The following is a 15,410-nucleotide window of genomic DNA, read 5'->3' on the forward strand; positions in this document are numbered from 1 at the left end:
GATGCATCTTTCTCAACACAGCTCCTGCATCTCAACTCTGCTAATAACAGGATATGTCAGAAGAGCTGAAGTAAACACAAACACAACAACATCCTAAATATATATATATATCTAAAAGATCAGAAAACAAGGGCTTTATACGTATCGGTTCATTGATCATCCACGAGAAAAAAAACATTAATGAAACGTGATGAACTACTTCTGAATTTAAAGGAGATTTCAAATCCACAGATCGTTTTCAAGATCCCATAGCTCTCAACATCAGAAGTATACCAGACAGTAATCCAAATACATAAAACATAAAAGATATGATGACATGGTTCAGAGAAGGAAAATTCCCCTGTAGCAGTATTACTGAAGCTAAACCCGTGAAAACACTATTGAAGCAAGATAGTATTATGTGAGCTGCATATGTCCGGGACGTAAAAACACATAATCACAGGTCAGGTGACTCACTTTATATAAACACATCAAAGTCTCTTGGTAAACAGGCTGTTCCAAGCCAATGGCAGTATGACCCATAGAGTGAGTGCTCATTTAGTTCTTGACTTCAAGTTCATTTGTTGTTTGTTCAAAACCGCGTCTGTGTCATGGACGGTTCTCTGTGGAGGGTTTCTCTAAATACGAAAGCGTGTTTCCAAATGTGCACAGTAACTGGAAAATTGCTTGAGCACTGAGAGGGGAGGATTATCGCCACCCTGAGGGTTTCACACAAACACGCTTCCATGACTTCAGAGGACATTACGTTGAAAACACATTCATTTCCTGTAGACTCTGTCGGGGTCAGACTACACAATATCAGCCTAATCTCATGTGGAGTGTCATGGTGGAGGAGAACCTACACCACATCTGGGAACGCCTCATAACATCCTAACAGGGAGACGAGCACGTCTGATCTTTCTTCATCTCTGTGACATTGAGCTCAGCTGACAGTGCTCTGCCAATGTTAACATGGAGAAACAAAAGAGGAAGGATGTTCTTGGTGTCGCATGTTGGAACTGTGAAACAGAGGAAAGGTTCATTAAGCTCTGGCTCCTCCCGCCTTTTAATGTTTCCTCAAAGGATTACAAAGGGAAACCAGGAGGCCCTCGAAGTCAGTCGCACGTGCACTCCCTTTCCAGTGATGACAAGCACGTCGTAAAACACGACAAACACTGATTGTTCAAGAAGCAACGTGTAATCTGTCACATCGCTCGCCAAGACTTGGCAAGAATTTATGACTCAATAATCTCCTCCCTTGACACAGGGGTCATGTTAACAGACACAAATATCTCGTCTACTTTGACACCAGCATTTCTCTAACCTTAACAATGAATGCTTCTCTAACACTTTACGTTATGGAGACTTTTTGGCCCCATAATGAAGTCCCCATTAAGTGACTGTGTAGACAGACACACAAATGTTAGAATAACCACAGCCACAACCACAACGCTGACCTCAACGCTTTCCCATCCTTAAAGGAAACCAACAAAAGAAACTACCTTGTGGGGACCAGCTCATCTGTCCCCAGAGGAAGGGTAAATGATTAATGCAATAAAGGGAACATGCAAACACTAATGTGGACTAACATTTATTACCTGCGGCCTCAGCCAACAAGACCTCTAAATTAATCTGCAGCATATGTCGTTTTGTAACTGCCCCTCGGAACAACACATACAGTGCGAGTGTTTTGTGTTCCGATGCCACAGTTGACAGGACAACATCAGTGTGTTTTCACTCAACCACATCGACCTCCCTTCTCTGTGCTCCTTGTTGCTCTATAACAACACCGCGCTACTTCTTCATTTCGTCCCCAAGGACAAGTGCGATAATTACGGCAGCTGCTACAGAGGTTTACTGCTTAACTGCAAACAGTTGTTGTTCTGGGGCATTTGCTGGAATTAACAATGCTTTCCTTTTTCTTGGGAGGACAGTCTCGAGCTAGCCTAGCCTTCACCACTTCCTGCCTAGCGTTCACCTGAAATGTGCTGGTAAACCTCCAGTGAATTCCCATCATGTGATCATTCAAACCTATTTCTGTCCCGACAATGTGATCAGGACATATGCAGGTTTCTGACAAGAAAACCATCAGCCGCAGTATGAAAAGTGAACAAAACTGATGGAGGTTTTTGATCAAGATTGTACAAAAGTAATGTAATTTATTTTCTCTACTCGCAGCAGTGCGGGGAGATAAGGGTTTGACTGGCAGCTGCAGCAAATGGATGGATTTTATTTCCAGAAGCCCAAGTAAATCTACTTGCAAATATCACATCCGATTGGCCTTCGACCTCCTCGTAGCGAGCGCATTACACCTCCATGCATCATCTATTGACAAATGACATGCTATCGATCTGTGTAGCCTTTCTCTGGGCAACGTGTGTACGCTTCAGCTCTGATGAGGCAGTTAAAAAACACTATATTCTGTCATCAATAGCTCTTGCCCAGTAGTCAATTATCGTTTAAGCAACCTTGTTTGAAAGGGGAGAGCTTCCCTAATTTGTAAAATGTCAGCGGTGATTGAGGTCTTCCCCCAAATCAATGCAACTGTCACTTGGAGGCGTTTCGGAGAGCACTTGAAATCCTACGGGATTTGCATCTGAAAACAGTAATCCTTTCAACAGATTTTTTTATGGACGCTCGGGCTCCCGCTGCACAGAATACTTTTCAAGCTCAACGGAACACACAGACACACACACACACACACACAGACCAGTGCGCATCCAGCCAGACGAGGAGGAAAAACTCACTCACCAAAAATATGACAAAATGGATCTAATGAAATCCCAAGTTCCACAACGTGTCATGTAAAATCAACAGGTATTTGAGCGTAACAACCCAAAGCCTGTGTGGCACTCTAATAATTGTGTGTCCAGATTGCTCAGGCAGATATAATGGTAATATATTAATATTTTTTGTTAGCAACCGGTCTGATTCAGCCCCAGGCCCTGCCGCAATAACACGACTGAAGGACAGGGAGGGAATCCTGATGACAGTTTATTATATAAAGGCTATGAGAGTGAACACTGGGCCCGGACATCACTGAGATATGTAGAAATGCATTGCACACACACACACACACACACACACACACACACACACACACACACACACACACACACACACACACACACACACACACACACACACACACACACACACACACACACACACACACACACACACACACACACACACACACACACACACACCACACAAATCTGTATGTTCGATTACTAGGATTGCATTAAGTGTACAATAATTCTGAGCTACTTTTACATGATATCCTATGTAATAGCTTAACATTAAAGGATAACAACATATTTTTACTGCACTACATGTATTTTACAAACACAACATTTACGCTGATAAAATATTATGATACATGTTGTTGATTAAATAACTCATCAAAATATATGTTCATCAAAACTTGCTCCAGCTCGCTACAAGTAAATAGTCAAATACTATGATTAATTCCACATTAGCATAGCATAAATAATATCTACATCATATTACAGATATTATAACCTTCACAAGACCAGATCTTCTGCCTTATGAGGACTGTAACTGTAAAAAACAGGTCATACTTCACTGGACTGTGGTTTAGTGGACACTAGTGCTGCATATCAGGGATATTTAAGGGACTGATATATAAATGCGTGTGTAATTTGGTGCAGATCCAAATAAAAATCCAGATCAAATGAATATAAATGTGGTTTCTTAAGGGGACTGTTGGGCCTTGGGGGTACGCCCTCTGAGTGCAATTTAACTTTATTTTTGGGTCATTTTATTGCTACTTGCGGCACTAAGCGCCACTAAGATTTCTGCCACAACTCCAATGCAATGAAGGTGAAAGGAAGAAAAAACCTACTTTCAACCGAATCAAGTGCAAATTTGTTTTCAGAAATAACGGCAAAAGCAGGACACCTAAAACGAAACACGACTGTATCTGCATGGCTCGAAAACCACTCGACGTAACTGACACTGGAGCAGAAGGACTGTTGTGTTTTCTCTTCCGTCTCTTGCAGCTCAAGCTTGCATGCAGTGACTGTGTCTATTTCTTGCTGCTCTTCAGTGGCATGCCCTATCTACATTAGGGCCCTCACATGGGCATGCAGTCGAAACACAGCCTCGTGTCACCAGACTCCAGGGACAGCAAGACTGCCATGTGACAAAAGCACCTCCTGTCCCTATGAAAGTGGACAGAAAACTGCACAAAGTTTGGGATTGTTGCGTCATGTTCAGGATGTGGTGTGCAAACCACACATGAAGTGCTTTCAGATAGCAAATCCCACCACCTCCCTCCTTACCCCAAACTCCTCTCTCTGAAATCTAATTTAGAAAATGAGAAGCAGGAGACAAACATGAAGACAATAAGCAAAAAACAAACAAACACAAATTCAATATCAATATAGAAGTACTAACATCCAACATTTAATACAAGTTGTGCCGTTGAGACTTAAGTCGAGTGGTATCTCTTGACTTTGGTTAGATCATCAAAGTAAATCAGAAAAAGGCATCTCGACTTTCAGAGACTAATCCTTGTCACTGCTCAAGGTGAATTTTATCTTCTCCAGCTGATCCATCTGTCATGAGACGGAGGTTTTTTGAACTCCTCTGGCGTAAAATATTAGACGTCGGGCCAATGACTTAGCGAAGGCGAACACATTACATATGTTTGAGGGACAATAAATCTTCAAGACATGTGCTGAATATAGCAGTTACAGGATCGGGTCAATATTGAATGCGTCACTCTGGGTGTTTATTATTGCAAACCAAGAGTGCATGAAGCGAAGCATGTTAAAAATTATGTATTAGGCAGCTGGCTCATGTTTACTCCAAGTCAGGTTGATGCTGGGGAAAATCCTCGGCCAGTTTAGCCTTGGTAAGATGGAAACAGGATAAGAGCATTTCTACAGCTCGAGGGTACTTGATCTAAAAGTGCATCCACAGATCATTAGAGAGAGAGACGTGCCAAGGTCGTGTTCCATGAGGAATCTACCGGTTGCCACAGACTGAGGATGTTGGCTTATGTGTCATGCCTTGGCCCCGTTTAGACATATGTGTCTGTTTGCTGTTGCGTGACTGGGATTTAGACACAGAAAATGTGCTGAACTTCAACATGGTTAGTTTGTCGATCCACCGCTTTGGTCCAGAATATCTTTGGTCCGGACCTTTTAACCACAACTGGATGTATTGCCATGAAACTAGAGATAGTTTAGATGATCAAGATCTCCAGAGGATGAATCCTAATGATTTTGGTCCCTGTCATTCGAGATTTACATATGTGGTTTTAGGTGTGAGGTTTATTAATTAATAGTATATAGCAGTTGGTCATATCTATGGATATATATTTTAGATAATTAAGCTAATTGTATTTTACTACTCCTTCCTAAAATATATGTTACTACACCCACATCTAAGTAGTTGTTTTATTGTTAAATTATTAACAACTGAGGAAATACATTTTAGTAGGTACCAAACGTGTGTTTCATACTGCCTGTAAATGTTGAATAGGGGGACTTCAAATATGATGGACTTCAAGTTAAAGGGAAGCAGGCAGAAGAAAACAAGGGCAACACTTTATTTTATGTGTTGAGAGGGTATTCACCGTGAGAAGAAGATCCACAGGATTAGTGTGAAGTGCAGTGTAATTTCTGAGGTGCCTTGTGATTCCCAAGCTGGATGTGGAAAATGGCAAGAAAGCAATCAAACCGAGAACAAAGCACAGAGCCCAGGTCTAAGAGGAACCATGCGGCATCCTCCTCCTTTTGAAGCAGCAGACACTCTCACAGGCAGCTCTAAAAGCAGCCTTCTAACAAATTCACTTGACTCATTTACCCGGAAAGGAGAAACTGTGTTTGCCAATGCTACAAAACAGATCAAATTTAAAAGGCAAATTTCTCATCGATCTATGAAAACATTTTGAGCCCTTATGAGATCTTCTGCTGTGAAAGAGGGACTTGAATGTTATTTAGTTCGACGGCGATGAAGTCCACTATGGTTGAGTAGCTTCGGAATCCAGGCTCTGTCCATAATGTTGCATGGATCACACATCACAACACTGACCCCTTTTAAAATTGGCTGTGAGGATTGTACGATGAAAGAGTTAAGACCTGCAGCCAGCAGAGACCTGCTCATGATTCTCCACTCATCTCTGTAAGAGGATCGGATGTAATGGGGTTTCTACTTCTCCTGCTCACTCTGCTCGCCAGATAAACCCCAGAAAACTTACAGCAAAGTCTAAGAGCGCTATTCTGGTCACATTTTACAGCCACACTGACAATACACTTTGAAGGAATGCCGGTGTGACCTCACTGGGAGCGGAGCTAAGCTGTTAAGCAGGTGCCCTCCTCCCCCTCTGATGCAAAAGGAGAAAATGTGTGTAATAACCCGAGTGGGAGAGTCAAACTGCCACAATCGTCAAGCTAAGACCCCACACCCCTAGCATTAATGAGGGATGGCCTTGCATTACACCAGCTGAATCAATATTTACTAGGTATGATAGAATCATTACAAGGCTACAAACGCGAATATGTCGGAACACAAATGAGAGTTTACCACCCCTCTTTCCATTGAGAAACATTTATTCATATAGCATGCTATAATGTAGCTGAATAATCAAGTGCACCATCCCCCTCTAAGGCCTATGGGAATAGCCAGGACCTTAATATCAGGTGTGCATGGTTTCTCATATTCTCCCGTGGCATGCTTCTGACCTAATGACCCCCATGTCAGCACCAATGACAACTTGTCTGACACAGGGATATTTTATTCATTTTATTAATATTGCATCAGCGGCTCACACTGCATTGTGTTTGCGTGTGTGGATATAGACTGTACCTACTCCCCTGAATGCTGAGGGCAACAGCGCTCCTTCACAACACTGTTTCTACCTAAAAAGGCTAAATGAAGGGACATTTGGAGAATCAGAGTGAAGCAAACATTTCTTTGTGTGGTTATCAGATTAATTACTGGAGCACAGTTCCTGCTCCGGTTTTCTGCCGTTACCTCTGCCAAGGAGGTTATGTTTTCACTCCTGTCTGTTTGTCTGTTCGCGTATCTGCAGGATTACACAAATACTACCGAACGGATTTCCACGAAACTTGCTTGAAGGTCGGTACACGGGCCAAGAAGAACCAATTAAATGTTGAGGCAGCTCCAGGAGCTTTGTGTTTTATTTGACAATTTCCCCGATTTCCTGGGAAATAATGAATGGATCTTGATGGGAAGAGGATCTGTCATATCTTGAAGACTGATGTCTCAGAGTGTGTGCCATTTGCTGCTGCTTGATTGAATTTAAAGGGACTGGTGGCCTTGGCAGTGGTATAAGCTCTATCTACTGCCATTCTAGCTTTCCATTCATTATCTGCACTGCTTACGTTTGAGGGTCATGGGGGAGCTGGAGCCGATCAGAGATAACATTGGGACGGAGGTGGAGTACACCCTCAACAGGTCACAGGATCAACATATCGAGACAAATTACCCCTAACATTTACACCTACAGACAAATTAGAATTAACATAGCCCAATTCCACATGTCTTTGAAGTACTGGAGGAAGCTGGAGTATTTGGAACAAGCCCACACAGACACGATGAGAACAGGCAACTCCAGGCAGAGAGGCCCCAAGCCGGGATTTGAACGCAGAACCTTCTTGCTGTGAACGTGGTAATCACTGCACTACGCCGCCCTGTCAGTCTATGCTTATTTTATTTAGATTTGTCTCCATACGATTCTGTCGTCAAAACTATGCATTTCCTCGCTTCGCTAGATCAGAAGCTGTTTGTTCTTTAAACTCAGCCCTGCTACCATTCTGTCCAGCCTGATAATTTCAGGTAAATACATCCCCCTTCATCCCAGATCCAACGTCATAAATTAGCTCCTGATCATTTCGAAGTCTCACCTTGTCGGCTTCTCGCACAGCTTAATCAGATTCAACTGTGACCTGCGAAATGACCGTGATTCAACGATATCCAGCCAATTGGATAGAGCAGGGGGGGGATTGACCTCCCCTTAAGTACCTATTGATTGTTTGTATCCTTGTTTGTATAACTGCATGCTCACAGAACCCAAGCAGCAGGAGAGGGTTCATGCTGTGTGGCTGGAAAGGACAGGGACCCTGATGAAGAAAGACAGAGTAGAGTATAATGTAATTGATAAATCGGTGGAAATTGATCAACTTGTGGAATGCTATTGTTAGCGTCTTATCCATGCTAACACCTGCTGGTTGTGCTTGTAACTCTGCTCACAATATATCCTGTCCCACCTGTTCCTTGAAACAGTGTAAATGTCACCTTGCCAATTCTGGGCTGACGGGGCCATAAGTCAACGTCTGATTAAATGTCTGGAATGAAAACCAGCAGGCTCTCATTCCCAAGGTCTGAGAATGATGATCAGTAGCTTTTCTATACAATCTGCATGAATGTGTGAGTGTAACTGATGACTCAATAACGCTTTAAAGACGGTCAGCCATTTTGTTGTGTGCGAAAAGGGAATTATTAACGACAGAAAGAAAATACATATACAGAAAGCACCTACATATGTTAGCTATTCGGAGAGTCGACCTCTGTACAGTAACGTTCATATGATTGATGTGGTATTAAGAGATCGTTCCCTGTATTTCAATAATATGCAGCATTGTCCTTACATGTATAGTGTTATTATGAATGACCACATTCACAGATGATGCATGACATGCCATCACAGCTAATCTATTAATACACATCAGCTCACACACCCACACCCCCAGACCAGTTATGGTCAAATGCTCCCATGTTCTTTAGGAATAAAATAACTTTGGACTATTAACTAATATCTACTGCCATAGTAGATAATAGTTATAATAATCTATAATTATCTCAACAAAGTGTTGGTGTGGGCATTTTTTTTGTCTTTTTTTGTGTGCAGATTGTTGTGTTATAAGAACATGTTTTTAAAAAAAAGACAAAAGATAAAAAACATTAAATGTTTGGCTTAAGCTTTTTAACATTTTAAGGAAGAGAGTGAACATTATTAGTTAGTTGGTTTAGTAACTGGAATAACTTTCTTTCATGAAGTTATAATGTACAGTGTGTGACGCACTCTGAATAAAAGTCAGAGCGAAAATGCAACAACCAACATCACTGATGTGGATCATGAAATATCCATGAGACAGTTTCCTTCAGCAGTGGTAATGGAGCTCTTTGTATGTGGAGAGCATGTGTGTGTGTGTAGTTCCTCATATGCTGCGTTCTTGACAGCTGGGATATCTCTTGCGATTGGGTTAAATACAGTACCAGAGATGTGACTAATTGAGCTGTGCTGCTTCCTGCATCTGTGTACAAATGACAACCGTGTATGAAGAAAAAAAGCATATTTAACCTCTGACATTTGGTGTCACTTTCAGAGCTTGTTATGTAAGACACACACACACAGTCCTCTGGTGTTTCTCTTTACCAGTGTCAGCTGCGCAGATTGCACTGCAAGGCTTCAATCTCCTTCAAATCAATCACAGATATGATTCTGTGAAAGAAAAGGAGATAAAAAGCCGGCCGGAGCCTGTCAGGGTTATGAGGGCCGACAACGTCAATGCCTCACTTAGACAGCTCATCTGAAGGGGCTGCGGCACCAGACAGGGGGGGCAAGACGGAGCTCACCTGCATTCAAAACAAAGTTTTGTCTTGGTCTTTGTAGAAGAGATGTGACAGAGGATAGCAAGCTGCATTCCCTGATGTAAATGTCATCTGGATAAAAATCAATTTCATGATTCATTCAAGAGGCCAGGACTTACAAATGGATAAAGTTGCCCTGTCTGTTCTGGTGCAGCGTTGTCCCCCCCGAGTATGACTGGGTGCAAAGGGTAAAGGATCGGACGATTTTTCAAAAGTCGCACAACATCATAGCTCCTGGTAACAATCCAAAAGTTTGGCTGATTGATTTTTTTTTTCCTCCTGTGGCATCGTTGCCTCTCATTTCCAACACAGCATGAAAGGCAGTGAAATAAAAACATCTTAGCAGCAAATCGGCCTCACCATGGCAACTGTATTGATCAACCCTCCCGGGTCCTCGGAAAAATCTATCCCTCATGTCAATTTCCCAGCATTAACAGTTGAGCAGCTACTCATGTCCTGAATAGACAGCCATGATATTTAGCGTCTGGCAATAAAATCTACAATCACTATTTAGCCTCCCAGATGATTCATTTATCACAGGGGTTGAACAGAAAATGACCTGATGAGCTTCACGGAGAACAAAGCGACAAGTAGGTGGGAGGAGAGCTCAGGGAGAGGTCACTGTCCGCAGGCTTCAAGTGGACAAAATTGAATGCAAAGTTCATTAGACTGCTTAGTTATGCAGCGTGTCCAATAATCAATCCTAATTTGAATCAGCTAAGACATGAAACTGAACACTGCACTGAGCCCATTTGATGTTTCTTTCACTTTGATTGGAGAAAAAAAATCAGCTTTGGTTCTTTGATTATCTCTGAACAGGTGTTCTCTCAAGCTTTTGACACTTTTGACTGGAATCATTTGATACTTGATGGATTGCAGTTCAAAGCAATCTCAGAAACTTGTAATTGCGACCACACACTAATCAAATGCTGTAAGACTAATGAGAGTAAATGGGCAGGGAGCTTTCACTCCTGGTAAGTATTGATTATACAGTATCACGCTGCTTCATGTTTAATTGATCATCGTTATTATCCGTCCTATCATCACAACTGAGACCAGAGGAGGGAAAGAAATGAGTGTGCTGAAGGGCAAACAGATTCAGAGGTAGACCGAATTTTTCTTTCCTGGAGTGTGCAGAATTTGGCTGTGGTGATTAATCCACTTTTCTGGCATCAGAAGAAACGGGGAGAAACACAGAGTGATGGACAGAGCCGCATGACAACCGCTGTCAATCCACACACTCCTCACTATTGATTAAAAAAGTCTGATGCTGCAGTGCAACATCACACATTGACTTCACCTACACTCCCACAGCCTGACACTCACAGAAATCCTGGTACACCTGTTGTGAGGAGGCAAGAGAATTACAAGATGTTTTTTTTCTCCTATTTAAAATCCTCTCAATTTCACACGCTTGCCTGGAAAAAGGAAAAATTACAACACTCGCATTCTGAAACAAACTTAGAGTGTATGGTGAGGATGCTTCAAAGCATGACTGGAGGCTTTTACTAACTTAGTATGATAAAAAATTAAATATTTAAACTCAGTCTTCAAAGAATGAAGAAGAACCACAGGCAGGCTGAGGGTTGCAGTCAAGGCCCTCAGTCTGTAGAGCCAATGGGGCCAATGGAGTCATTGGGGATGGTTCCTAAAAGCATGTTTAATATTTTTGAGGTTTTACTGTGGCATTTAAACAGCTACTTGGAGCAAGGCCCATGGTTTGTCTAATGGAACTGAAACAAAACGACAAGCCGGTGAGTTACAATCCGCAACCACAAAGCTTTGGCATCAATACTGAAGCTCAGGTAATCCTCCTCGAATGAACACCACTCTCTTCACACGAGTCAAACGGAAGGGGAGTGCGTATGTTTGCAAAAGCGTCCACATTTTCAAGTTATTAGATATTTTGCTATGGAGATGCACGATAAATAATTAATCTGTTGCACTGGTGCCCTGCTGCGTTTCCATTCCACTGCAGCACCAGCAGTGGGCCGACTCCATTAATTGACTCGCAGCCAACAGGAATAGAGATGTGTTTTCCCATAAACCCGAGCTAACTCATTTTGAAATTAGTGGTGCAAATTCATTTCATTTACTTTGCCGTCATCGAGCTCAATTAGGGCGCAGACAGTTTGAAACCACCTCATTTCACCATGGGAACCCCCGTAGATAAAAAAACAAGCCAACTTGTCCATATATCACGGCTTTCAGGTTCAAAACAATTCATAAAATGCCTGCAGTCTTCTCATGTAGGAGGCTCATATAATCATGTGCAATCACACGGAGCAGGCCTGTTATTCTCAGGAGGGGTTTGTTGAGTTGGGTGTGATTGTGTCAGGCTGCCGGTGCCCACTCATCCAGACCCCAGAGTCAGGCTGGAACAGACGGGAGCTGTTCTTTCAGCACCACCGGGAACAAGCAGCAGCACACTCAGCCGTCTCAGACACATAAACTACAAGAGGGTGACATACAAAGAAATACCCTCTCCGTCCTCTTATTTCCATTTATTCACATGGAGAGGATTCATTACGAGAATTAGCCATTGCGTAATATGAATTAAACATTTAGAAAAGTACAAATAAATGCATTTTATCGCCTCGAACAGCAGATTTGTGTTTATTGTAGCAACAATCTTTTCCCATTTAAGATAAGGATTTGGGTTGTTTACCACTTGGCATCCCCTTTCCATCTGCTTCCCGTTACTGGAGGCAGTGAGGAGGCGAATCACTGTGCCTCTCTTCCCATAAAAGCTGATTATAGATCACGAACATTTTTTTTCAGCTATGAGACTATCCTCAGTGTCCACGCGAAAAGTATTGCACACGCTCAAAGACTTTACCTGGAAGAGGCGTAGGATGTTGGCGACCATAATCGATACTGAACTCGCCGAGGCGCCGATGACTCCCACCACTTTTTCAGGCTTCACGAACACCGGGGGCTCCCCGTTGGTGCACCTCACGTCGGAGGTGTCCTTCGTGATCAAGGCTTGGACGAAAGTTAAAGACTGCTCCAGCGCGTAGGTATCCCTCGAACAAGTGTCCAGCACCCGGGCGCCTAAGGTAATGTTGGGCAGGAGTTGCTCGTCCTGGTTGATTTGGTCCAAAGCGTACATCATGGCCTCGAGCCGCTGGATGCCGTTCTCCTTCTTGAGGTCCCCGCACGGTGTGCCGTCGGCCCCGCGGCTGTGCACCGGGAACAGTCCTCCGAGGGTCAGGTGGCCCTCGGTCCGGATGGAATGTGGCGCGTAAGTCTCCTGTGGCAGCGCGAAATCCACCACGGTGCCCATGAGCCAAAGCGCTCTCCACACGGTGCTCAGCCTCAGCTTCACCCCGGGACGAGCCATGGCGAACTTTTTAAGGGAAGGACGGGGTCTGCAATCCGACGATGATATAGAACCAGCGTTAAGTTTTGTTAATACGAAGCCATTCCTGTCACCAGGGAGGAGATTCAACAAGCGGGGCTGGGGAACCAAGACGCTGTGGATGGCTCAGACACACTGCGCCCATCGCTTTGCGGCCAGGAGCGAGTGCAGCTTGTTGAATAGACACCGTGAAATCAGTCCCTTCGCGATAAGAAAGGACAAATCCACGAGAAATCAAAAATACCAGTGAAGGAGCACAAACAGCCGCCGCGGATGAACTGGCCTAATTTTGTCCTTTTTACGCCGAAACCAAAGCGCCTTATTGAAACACAACGAATCCTCCGCTGATATCTGGCATATCTTCACAGCCTGGAGCGGCAGAAACCTCACGAATAACACGTAGTGGTTTTCAAAAAAGCAGATCTCTCTCAAATCCAGCACTTAGATGTTAGAACCGGCAGAAGTGGGAGACATTCTCCTCGCTCCGACCAACTCCACGGGAGCGCAGGGACGGCTCGCTCGGCTGTGGTGTTCGTCTCTTCCCAGGGGCGCGTATCATCTCCACGGTCTCAGGGAAAAAATGGAAGGAGAGAAGAGGGGGGAAAGAAAAATGGAACGTGCCTTCACTGAGCAGCCTGCACGGAGGAGGAGAGCCAGCTCATTAAAGCCGGGGCTCTTCTCGGTCCCCGCAACCGGTCGCGTTTATACAAAATGAATGAGTCACAGCGAGGGATTCACTGCGTGCGCCGAGTTCTCAGCCCCCTTCTTCCTTGCGAGACGTCACTCAGCGGGCTTGGTGGAAGGAGAAAAAAATGAAAAAAAATAAAAGTAGCATCACTTCGGGATTTTCAGGAAGTTGGAGCTTTGGTGTCTTCACACGTCAGTGCGAACGAGGAGGTAAACAAGACGAACACATGCACTTACTGACTTGAATGAGACAATTGTTCTTCTCTGCGCGCTGCGTCTCAGCCTCCATATAATCTCTCTCTCCCTCTCTCTCTCTCTCTGTTTCCCATCCCCTCCTTTATTCCCCCATCAAACGCACACACACGCGCACACACACGCGCAAACGCACTCACAAAGTCTAAGAGCGTTTTTTTTCCTTCTTCTAATGCTGACGGTGGAAGGCGTGAAACGGAGATCAGTGGCTGGAGGTATATTAAGCGTCTGCACCCGCCGACTAAAAAGTGCCTTTTTCCTTAAATTGTTTTGGATCCATCACTGATGCACCTTTAAAAAAAAACGGAAGAGAGGGGAGGAGAGGGGGAGGAGAGCAGCACAGACACGTTTGTAGGGGTCCAGGCTGGTCTCCCAGGCAACCCTTCTTCAGAAGACACTCCTGATTCATCCTGTGCACGCACGCACACAAACACACACACACACACACACACACACACACACACACACACACACACACACACACACACACACACACACACACACACTATGCAGGCAACATACTGGCACACGAACTGGTGATAATTAACCACATCTTTAGCAGCAAGGAGCCCTCACATCTTCTTAACATAACACTATCATCACCAAACTATCTGACTGCACAGATGGTGCGTTTACAAACAAGCAGATTATGATAATTCGTTTTCATAGCACGCACCAGCCAGGGACTCACTTGCCAATTTGTGGCAATCATTTTATATAATTTTGGGAAAAGGGAGATGATTTAAAGCAAATGTCATTTTTAAGAATGAAATGATGGTCAGGCTCTAAATGAGTGACTGCTGTGTTCATTTGGAGGCTGACAGTGTGAGAGAAGGTGCCCGCTGAGCACTCTGTAGATACATTATTCATTTCGCCTTCATGTTCAAGCAACCTAAAGAACTGACTGGACCAGCCACCATAACAATAGTCTCTGCAGGGCTGCCAGAGTTGAAAAATTACAGCGGCACTATGGGAAATGGTGTAACAGGAAACAGCCAAGGGACGATATAGGATAAATCAGTGAAGTCGCTCAATCAGAGAGTTCCTTTATCGGGAAAATTATTATGAAGAACAGAATTCAATTTTACGAACATGCCCGTTTCATTCATTTCTAGTCAATTAAAAGATTAGAAAAGGCAATGTGCCTCTTATTGAATTGTGTCCTATTGACATTACGAACTTGGATGGACAAATTTCTAATTAAGTTGAATAGAAATTACTTCAAGCCTAATCCTGCCATGTAGCGTGTTTATCTCCATCCGCCGCACTGATGGCAGGAATGACTTCCAATCGGGAAATCATGCATGTCCAAAATCCGAGGGTGATGTGGTATGGTTCTGCGTGCACATACTGTGGAATTTATGAGATGCTCCAAAAATATATTAAAGGAAACTGTGTGGGAACTGCTAGGAAGAGACTGCTGAAGGGAGAAATGAGGAACGTGAAAGGGGAGGTGGGCAGATGGCCTCCTCCACTGTGTGCA

General features: G+C 43.7%; 1 protein-coding gene across 1 annotated transcript in view; it reads right to left on the bottom strand.

Moving 5' to 3' along the window:
- Positions 1 to 13,664, bottom strand: part of LOC133005725 (metabotropic glutamate receptor 7-like) — a 61,786-nt gene extending 48,122 nt beyond the window's left edge. The window contains exon 1 of the mRNA XM_061075499.1: positions 12,467 to 13,664. Within this exon, the coding sequence (XP_060931482.1) occupies positions 12,467 to 12,970 (504 nt within the window). The 5' untranslated portion in view covers positions 12,971 to 13,664. The remainder of the gene's footprint in view (positions 1 to 12,466) is intronic.
- Positions 13,665 to 15,410: the final 1,746 nt, after the last annotated feature.

The sequence above is a fragment of the Limanda limanda genome, chromosome 7 (assembly GCF_963576545.1).
Source record: "Limanda limanda chromosome 7, fLimLim1.1, whole genome shotgun sequence".
In the NCBI taxonomy this organism is placed as follows: Eukaryota; Metazoa; Chordata; class Actinopteri; order Pleuronectiformes; family Pleuronectidae; genus Limanda; species Limanda limanda.